Consider the following 10261-nt stretch of genomic DNA (forward strand, 5'->3'; position numbering starts at 1 on the left):
ATGCCAGATTAGTTAATTTAAAGATTTCCTTGAAGAATTATTGAATAAAGTCACATCCAAAACATTGTAAAGTCATGACAGGTTGTTTCTTCATTTTAAAAAAAGACGTAAATCTAAAGTTTGAGAGATGCGGATGAGTTTTTAAGGAAGTAATAACATTTTTGTTCAAAACAAGTAAAGCAAAAATGTGAGTTTGTCATTTTTCTAGTTAAAGTAAAGTAAAGTTCCTTAAAGGTCCAGTTTTAGGAAATGTGCATTCTCATAAAAGACTTCATAATTTGTCCCTCAGATATGTTTATGGCCTGATTTCGAACATAAATCCCACCATAGTGCAGTTTAGGAGGCAGTTGTAAAAAAAAAAAAGGTTTAAAAATACTTTAGCTTATACTTAATTTGATGTTTTATTCCATCCATCCATCCATATTCTATACCTGTTTGAGGTTGGAGGTTTCTGGAAGAGCCTGTTCCAGCTTTAGTCAGGTGAGAGGCGAGGTTCATCTCAGGGGGCTGGACCTTCTCAGGACCAAACAGAGACGTGCACACTCACTCCTACAGTCACTTTAGAAACACCAGTATACTTTCAATGTATTAAATTCAGTTTATTTGTGTTGCACCAATCCATAACAAAAGTCATTTTAAGCTACTTTACAGAGATATCAAACAAGATCAATGCAGCGTAGCTCACCTTAATTATTATCCAATAATAATTCTAATCTAGTAATAAGAAAATTTAAAACACAGTGAGTTGACTAAACAGCCAACGAAAACAAAAGCATATACATACTGTATGTACCAAAAAAAAGAGAGAGAAGAAAAATGTGGCTTCAAATAAACATTAACAATGAGCATTGACATTGAAGTTTTGTTGGGGAGGAGCAGGTTAAAGCTGGTTCTAATAGTTGTATTTATATGATTTAAGTGTATATACAGGTGTATACTGTGAAAATGCTATGACTTGAGTGGTTATTTAATCAGCATCTACAAGTGATAACTGTTAGAGTTAATAGACTAACATTGTAACCGTGTCAGATGCATATTAACAACGGAAACTCATTTTCATATCCCCAGATATTCACACTCAATCATTTCCCAAATTCAAACCAGATCTTTACAGGAGGGAGTGGTTGTTTAAAGTTGGGGATCCCAGTGCTCCTGATGTTCCTGTGGCCGTATTGAGACTGTTTGAATTAGTGGGGTATCCATTATGAGGCATGCGTGCAGCAGCACTGCCTGCTGCGCTGCTTTCCATAATCACCCCAGCCTGAGGTGTCACCACACCCGGACTCTGAGGGTGGCTACCAGTAGGGGGCGCTGTGACGCCCGGTGGTGCCCACGCTGGCATATGAGCAGGCATGGGGGGCCACTGACCTCCCCACTGAGGTCCCTGAGGTCCCTGAGGTCCCTGAGGCCCCTGAGGCCCCTGCAGGGCCCAGGGCATAGCGGTGGGAGAAAAGGTGGGTGAGGCGTATGGAGAGCCCCCTGCTGGCTGTGTGGAGAACATGGAGAGAATCTGAGAGGTGGAGAGCGTCGGCTGTGGAGATGCTGGTATGAAAAATGACATCAAGTCAGATTTTAATAAAGAAGTGACCATGACAGGATGTAAGTATCATAAAAAAAGAAAGAGGTACCGTATTTTCCACACTATAAGGCGCACCTAAAAGCCTTTCATTTTCTCAAAAACCGGCAGTGCGCCTTATAATGCAGTGCGCCTTATATATGATCATTACGGTCATTTCTGTTGCTGTAGTCAGGGGGATTGTGGGTAATATAGTTGGTGCCGAAGTAATGGCGCTAAAAACGTCAGGAATCGTCACAGACGTTCAAGACAACAGCAGCAACGCAGACTCGCATAATGGCGATTTTGACAAGACGGAGAAAGCTGGTTTTTATTTTGTTAATAAAGTTTGACATACGGTACTTTTCTTCTTTTTTTTTTTTTTTTTTTTTGCATTTGCTGTAGGATTTTGTAGCATTTCCTGTAGCGCAGCTCCATCAGGTAGATACGTAACTCAACCCCAGCCACTATAGTACGGTATTTTATCATATATTTAGTGCGCCTTATAATGCGGTGCGCCTTATAGTGGGGAAAATACGGTAAATGCTTTTCTAGGGATTCTGAAGGGTTATGTTAAGCAGCCTGATTGTTTTAATGATTATAACTTGGATTAATGGATACCAAACATGTAATCCTTGAGTTGGATGTCAGCATGAAAATTATTTTATTTCATTTTATTTTTCTGCTTAAAGACTGTGAAGATCTCGGATTCACAGCAGAGATGCTTGACTTGTGTATTGAAATCACTCATTTAATTCACAAATTATTTCAACTCAATATAATTCAAAGGTTTAGAGGAAAACCTGCTACACGTTGCGGGACAGAAGCATATCATGTCATGCTACCGGACCATTTACCTGGCTGGCTGGTAGCTGAAGAGTTCTCGGTGGGTGACAGAGGCTCCTCCATCTGTTTAGAAAACACTTCCATCAGCTCATTAGTGGATGAAGCCTGCAGACAGAAATATTTTTAATTATTAAATGCACAGTGAGTGAGACACAAGACAGTAAAAAATGCAGCATTTTGGTACCTGGTTTGATTGTCCTGATAAGTCAGGTTTTGGAGCGAGTACATCCTCAATAGCTGCCTCCTGAAACATGAACAGGAAAATATACATAAATAATTCATAAATCAATTAATCTTAGCAAAAGATTTAGGCTTGTTAAAAATACGAAGGAGAGTTGTTTTTTTTATCATTTCATTTACCTCAGTGGTAGAGTCTGAACTCTCATTTAGAGTCACTAAGGAAATGTCCTGAAAACAAAAACAAACAAAAAAAACTAAAATACTTTGCAGCAAGCAACAAAATAAACATAAGACTAACAAAGAGTTACTCTCTGACTTTCATCTCTGCAGACTCCTGTGAGGTCTCGTCGTCAACTGCCTGACAAACTTCCTTTATGTCAATAAGAACCGGATCCGCCTAATAGATAAATAAAAACGTCCCTCATGAAACGTAGTTGCTGCAGCGTCAAAGACAGTACAGTGGTCATTCACTTTCATTATGGATTGAATACATTTCAATACTAATACTAATGAACTTGGTGGATGTTTGTCATTATTACTAATAACATAATAACATAAACATAATGTTGTTACCTGGTTGGCCATCTTGATGTAGAAGAGGATGTATTTGTCTAGATGTTGGTAGATGTAGGCCAAAGCTCTGGGTTCAAACTTGTCCTGTGTCAAAGAGCTGATCCTGCTCCTCTCGTGGTTATGGAGAACAATCTGAAATGCATAATAATACAATTCATCTTTGAGAGCTTTAAGTTAAATTAATTTGTATCTACTATACATAAGTTCAGCTGGAAATGCTTTCTGGTAGTTTGATTCCTTCAGCTGCATCTATTTCTTACAGATGCTCCCATCTTGACAAACGAGGCAACCGTTTAAAGATCATGTTCTTGTGCTCCCAACAACACTTCAGCCTGTAGCATGACATGAGAAGAAGCTACAGAAAATACAGGACTGGAAATCAAAAATCAGTGGAGATGTTTTTGTTATTTTTATTGTCTATTTTAGCCAGCAATGTACTACAATAATTGGATTTGCATTTAGGATTGTTAAATTAGGGTAGTATGTATTTTTCAGTTAAACTCAGACCAAAACAAGAGGGGAGTTGTGGTGTTGCCAAAAAAAAAGATTGATGCATTTCAATGCTAACCATCAACCTGAAGAGGGAGACACAACTTCAGTCCTGCAGAGAGAAAAAAAAAACAGAAACACAGTGACTCACCCCAGTTTTCTCATCCACAATTTTCAAGCCGGTGTTGGAAACTTTCAGCCAGACTCTCAGCTTGTGTCTCCCTTGTTTCCTTGCTGCTTCCTCTAAGCCCTTCAGCACACACGAGAACACACACAGCGTACTTGAGAAGATCATACGAATAACGACAAAATAAAAGGCGTCTCATACCAAGAAGGATCTCAAACAAATACATGTTGAGAGTTTGAGCTAGAGAGTGTCCAGTGGGAATATTATTTTTGTATATGGAGTCACTTCTGGGGCAGCACAGTGGCAAAGTGGTCAGTATTATTAACTCAGAGGGAAAGGGTTTCTGGTTCAAACCCTGGCTGATCTGGATTACATGTCTTACATGTAATCCAGATTGTGTGGGTTTTCCCCATGACCCTGAACAGGAACAAGGATGTAAATAATGGATGTCTCTAATCCCTTAAATAAAGAGACTCAGCCTGAGCACAAATAATTTAAATAACATGCTCTCAAGAGATATTGTGTGATCAAAGCTTTAGAGCTTCTTATGTGATATCAGTATAAGTTATTGTGTGCCCCTCTAAGTGGAGGGGCTGTCACTGCAGATCAACATAAAACACACATTGATTTGGCACAGGTTTTACACCAGATACCCATCCATCTGCATATATGCAGAGGAATTTGGACTGTTGGAGGGAGACAGAGTGGCCAGAGAAAACCCGAAGAGAACATGCAAACAGACTTCTGCCAGGAATCAAACCAGGAATCTTCTTGTCAAGAGGCCAATGTGCTTACAACTAAACCAAAGTAAAGCGGATTCTTACTTAGGAGTGTGCACACTACTGCCACCCTCTGTTCTGAAGTTGTGAGCGGACCTGCCAGGATTCAAATCGGGACCCTTCTAGATGTGAGGCAACAGTTCTAATGTTTAATTTATATAGCATTTTTTATGGTTATAATTGTCTCTCTTGTTTAAATAGCTGCTAAGTACAAAGAGATCACTTTCATTGATGACTAACCAACCCGGATAACAGCAGGTTTATTTTGATAGTGTAGGATAGAATACCTTTAGCTTCATCATGGAGTCCAAACACATTTTATCCCCCTGTGCATCGAGTACTGGGTCCATACCGATGAGCTTGGCCTTGTAGCGAACCCCATCCCCGTGGAAACGGGACTTAGTGTCATCAAGGATTCCTGGGAATCATTTAAAAATTAAATACGGGTCAAACAATTAGGAAAAATGTGTGTGAAAGGGAAGGAAGAGTTTGTCTGTCCACATTTGGTTTGTGTCCTTTAGTAATGTTTGTGTGTTTATGATGCTATCTTCTTTGACTGTAATGCCTCTGTTTATGTCTCTTTGTGTTTGCATAGACTGTAGTAGATGTTTTCTTGCGTGTTTTATGGATAAATATTTGCTTATTAGTTCCAAGTGATTTATCTGCAAAAGCATGAGTGTGTTTTTATGTCTTAAATGGGTTTTCGGTACATAAGCAAGTGAATGAATAAGCTTTTAAGTTATCCCTAGGGAATGTTTAATCTCATTTCATCAAATTAAAAGTAGTAATTTAGGAAAGCAAGGGTCAACTCGTAAACAGCTTTACTTTCATAACAGTACATTTTACTGACTTTAGTCAGCATGTGGTTAAACAGTGTTTAAAAAACAATGTTAGGTCAGCATAGTATGCAGCAATTTACAGTAAAAAGTTAAATATCTACCAAAATGAAGAAAATCTCAAATGCACCTCAATTGCACTAGTGCACAGAATTCAACACATTTTTCTTTTGTGAAATAAAACCAGCAAAATATGATCAAAGTCTAGACTTTCTGCTTTCACTTAAGGTTTCAACAACATATGGCATTTCCTACCGATTAATTATTACCATTTTAAGCACAAAATCTCCATAATCAGGGCCACTAAAGTATTTAGACAAAGTGACAACTATTTAACCATAAGTTTTAATACTCTGATGAAAATCCTTTGCAGTCAAGAACCACCTGAGGTCGGGAGCTCATGGATATCTCTGAATTTTGAGTCCTGAGAAATCCTAGAAAATGCTTTACCAGCTTTTCACTGCAGCATCCCTCAGTTGCTGCTTGTTGCTGCTTCAGCGACCGAAAATCATGTTTTTACTGTGTTGAGATCAGGCCACTAACATTAAAGAACAGCACATTTCTGTGTCCTTTGCTTTTGCAGTTTGCTTCAACAGTATCCATATTCACTTATAAGCATCATTCTATCAGTTTCATAGCATCTGACTGAAGACAAGCCGAGAGTAAAGCCGTATACGTCTCAAATTCATCTTAGTACTTCTGTCAGCAGCAACGTCAGCAGTAAACACCAGTGAGCTTGTTCTACTGGCACCATGCAGCCCCATACCATAACACTGTCTCCACCATGTTTGACACATGATCATGTGACGTGCCTTCCCTTCTCCATACTATATTCTCTTCCCATCTTTCTGTACAAGTTTGTGTTAGTTTCATCTGTCTAAACCAGGTGTCGGCAACCCGCGGCTCTAGAGCCGCATGCGGCTCTTTAGCGCCACCCTAGTGGCTCCCTGAAGCTTTCAAAAATGTTTTACCTTTTTTTCCCTTTTTTTCTTTCTTTTTTTTTCCTTTTTTTCTTCTTTTTTTCCTTTTTTCCTTGTTTTTTCCTCTTTTCTCTTTTCTCCTTCCTTTTCTTTTCCTTTTTAATCTCGACATTTCGACTTTTTTCTTGAAATTTTGACTTTTTTCTCAACATTTCGACTTTTTTCACAAAATTTTGACTATTTCCTTGACATTTGGACTTTTTTCTCAACATTTCGACTTTTTTCACAAAATTTTGACTATTTCCTTGACATTTGGACTTTTTTCCTCAACATTTCCACTTTTTTCTCAACATTTCCACTTTTTTCTCGAAATGCATAATGAAAAAAAAGAATATTCCCCCAGTTATTACAAATATAGCTACATGCAACATGTGTTGCCTTCATTCTAAGGCTTATACAAGACTTTTAATTTTTTGCGGCTCCAGACATATTTGTTTTTTGTGTTTTTGGTCCAATATGGCTCTTTCAACATTTTGGGTTGCCGACCCCTGGTCTAAACAAACACATTCCATAACATTGGAGGCGTTTCTTAAATGCTTTCTTGTTTTCTTTCAAATATGTTGATGTGGGATAAAAATTGAAAGTCATAAAAAAAAATGTCAACCTAAAACACCTTTGGACCTACATGTCAAACAAAAGTCCATAATTTCCTAGTTACCGGTATTCATATTGGTTCATTAAACTGTGAAAATATCGGGATGAATAATTGACCAAATCAAACCAGGACACAACAGACCATCCATTACTGGGCTGGCAGTGACGCTATACGGGAAACGACTGTTGCAATTATAAACAGAGGAATGACTTGGCTCCAGCAGCAGACATCACTGGATTCTAAAGTGCTCCAGATTGTCTCTTTACTTTTTTACATTGTATCCCGTAAAACTGAGAATACAGTTTAACGTACTTGTAAGCGTGTAAATGTGTTAGGATTATCCTCTCCAAAGCTTCCTGGCCATGGACTTATTAAACTTTACTTTACTCTCATCTCAAAAGCCACCCACAGCAATTCGGACCACATCATCACATTCCGGGCTTTATTACATTTTATGATACTTTCTAAGGTTATTATGAAAAAATGAGCCCTGCAAGTCACGTTCTGCTTTTTACTGGCAGAAGAGGTGAGCATGAAGAGATTGTAATTCCATAAACCAATCACTTCTCTGTAATGATTAACATGTAAAAGTGGTGCACAAGACAGATCCATCTCTTTGTTTTGGTAACAACTGTCTGCCTTACTGGCATAGCTGAGAAGAGCTGCAACGTATACATCGAGTAAAGTGACGTATCCCAGCTGACATGAACAGCGTTTAAAGGTTTCCAGTAAGACACTAATAAACACCACTGGGTTAAAGCAGCGGTACAGCTGGGAACCTTCTAGAGTAAAGGTACATGACAACATAAGAAGACAAACTAATTTAAAATGCTCTCATTTCCCATCAGAGTTAAAAACTGGCTGTACCAGCACTGACTCCAGGGCTGCTTTTGGTCAGCACAATTTACAATATTGCCATTTTGAGTTGAAGGCCCTTTGTTTATTCAAAGTTACAATACATTTTGGCTCTTCAGAACATGAGTTATATTAAACTATTAAAAATGTAACTTCCCTACTAATGGGAACTACTAAATCAGTATTGTGACAAACTGTTTCAACCTCAGTTCAAAGTTTCTGAGAGCTTTTTATCAAATGGACAACGAGACAAATGAGGGAGAAATACATCATATCAGACCCATAAATCTCATGTTTGAAGTTAGATCCTGTTTGTTTGTTTGTTTCATGCCTGGCCTAATATCCCCCAAGTGCCTTTTATTCAACAACTCTGAACTAAGTGGTTTTCTGAGAGTGAACTCTGACAGTCAGCAGTGAGCGGTCACACATACCTCCTGTGCTGGAGGGCAGCCCAGCTTTGACAGCAGTCTGGCCCGGTGCAGGACATCTCTCAGACGCTTGTTCCATCTCCATCATGATGACGTCTGTTTCAAAATGTAGGATCCTGTGAAAACAAATAGGAAGTCACACTGCTTGGCTGCTAAATATCAGTCGCTGAGCAAGTTGAAAAAAATGGAATCATATATTTGTAGCTGCAAACTCCAAGAAGAAAAAAATATCTGAAATATTCTGAGATTTAGTATTTTAATTCTCTTAAATGCAAAACAGAAAATGTTTGTTCTGCTTCACCTGCTGAGAGTGTCTCTGCTTTGAGGCGGCTGCTTAGCTCGACTCACCGGCTAAACTTCTCAGAGCCAAAGGTCAGGCTGCAGACACTCTGGTGATATATTAACATCCGCTGGGAGGCTGACATGCATGGGAACACATGTGGAAGCTGAAGAGTCTCTAATAGAAATGACAAGGCTGTGCACAATGGTCTCCCTCTGAGTACAGATTTGAGGTCATGTGTTTCCCTCAAGGACAGGCTTTTTAGATGGACTTTACTAAAATAACAGCTTAAAAAGTAATAAAGACTTGCTGAAAACCTCACAGGAAGGAAGGATGGCTGACAGAATCCAGAAAAGGGACTTTCTAAGTATAATGTTTACTCTCTATTTTGGGGGGGGGGGGGGGGTTGTACTCACTTTAGTTTTTATTTAGATTAAATGAAGTTTATTTTTTCAAGGACCTGCCTCCCATCTGAGAGCCTACACTCCTGGTTCTCTCCTCTACTACCCACCGACCCACGACACATGTTTTCAAAAGCAATAGATTTCAGAGAAACTCAAACCGAGAACTCTAATCGACTGTAAGGCCAATTTCGTGCTGAACAAGAGGCAATTTTGAAATACCTTTCAGAGTGTTGGTCGTGCAAACTAAAGAGCACAATGTTGAAAGGGACAGTAAAAGTAAATTAATCTGCATCCAATGTTGTACGACGCTTGTGTGATGGATATTTCATCATCACCAGTTTCAAAGTGTACAACCAACCACTCTGCAGCTGACCACATGCAACCCAAGTATCTAACCGTAGAAATGCACTGACTGGCCTTAAGGCTGGATCAATCTGCCTTTCAAAAAAAAAAAAAAAGAATACCATAGACACTTGTTTCACTTCCATGTGGTATAGACTGATTACATGCATGGGACACTTCTGTGGAGCTGTCCTACAGACAACACAAACAGAACCACTTGTACGTCTTGTACGTCTATAACATTTCGACTGTAATCTCGACTTTTCGACTTTTTTCTCGAAATTATACTTCAACATTATTCTCGACATTTAGACTTTTTTCTCGAAATTGTACTTCAACATTAATCTCGACATTTCAACTTTTTTCTCGACATTTGGACTTTTTTCTTGAAGTGCATAATGAAGAAAAAATCTTCCTCCTCTAAAATATTATTTTTATTTTTCTCCTGCCTGGCCCTAATACTCTTCCGTACTCATCAACACAGATATTTGCCATAAAATTTTTGTGGTCCCACAACACTTGAAGAAGTAGGGTGGTTTCCTTATGTCACTTACAATTACTATTTAAAAAACAAATAATGCATTGTACATTTTAATGAGAGGACTTTATGTTAGAGGGATAAATCTACATATAACATGTTTACTACAGTTTTTCACAGTTGCTAACGCCCAAAAAGCAAAAATTTGGCACAATTTGCACAACCTTCACTTCATGTATTGCTCGACCCAAGTTGGCACTACTTCACACTCCCTTATCTGCATTAGAGTCTGACTTTCCTTCTTTACACTCTGATGTCAATTACAAATCACCTTGCTGTCAAAATACTACACACAATGTTCAGTCGTTGAACACACTTCTCAAATAAAATCTCAAAGCATCAAACTACAACACACAAATATTCAAATCTCTAAACTTTGAGGTCTGTTGAGCAATTTGCAATCAGTACTGCAGTATAAAAGTGCCTTGAGCCTCTGTTTTGTTTGGTGAACAAT

General features: G+C 38.6%; 1 protein-coding gene across 1 annotated transcript; it reads right to left on the reverse strand.

Annotated features, from left to right (window-relative positions):
* Positions 1–578: 578 nt before the first annotated feature.
* LOC133457848 (disabled homolog 2-like) lies at positions 579–8671 on the reverse strand. The gene is made up of 10 exons (XM_061737209.1): positions 8545–8671; positions 8247–8359; positions 4837–4967; positions 3795–3893; positions 3155–3286; positions 2898–2978; positions 2762–2809; positions 2586–2645; positions 2413–2506; positions 579–1542 (listed from the first exon to the last, which is right to left on the reverse strand). Exons 2-10 carry the CDS (start codon positions 8329–8331, stop codon positions 1109–1111), a joined length of 1164 nt encoding a protein of 387 aa, XP_061593193.1. The 5' UTR covers positions 8332–8359; positions 8545–8671; the 3' UTR covers positions 579–1108.
* Between the last annotated feature and the right edge of the window lie 1590 nt (positions 8672–10261).

This window comes from Cololabis saira, chromosome 13, assembly GCF_033807715.1.
Source record: "Cololabis saira isolate AMF1-May2022 chromosome 13, fColSai1.1, whole genome shotgun sequence".
Lineage (NCBI taxonomy): Eukaryota > Metazoa > Chordata > Actinopteri > Beloniformes > Belonidae > Cololabis > Cololabis saira.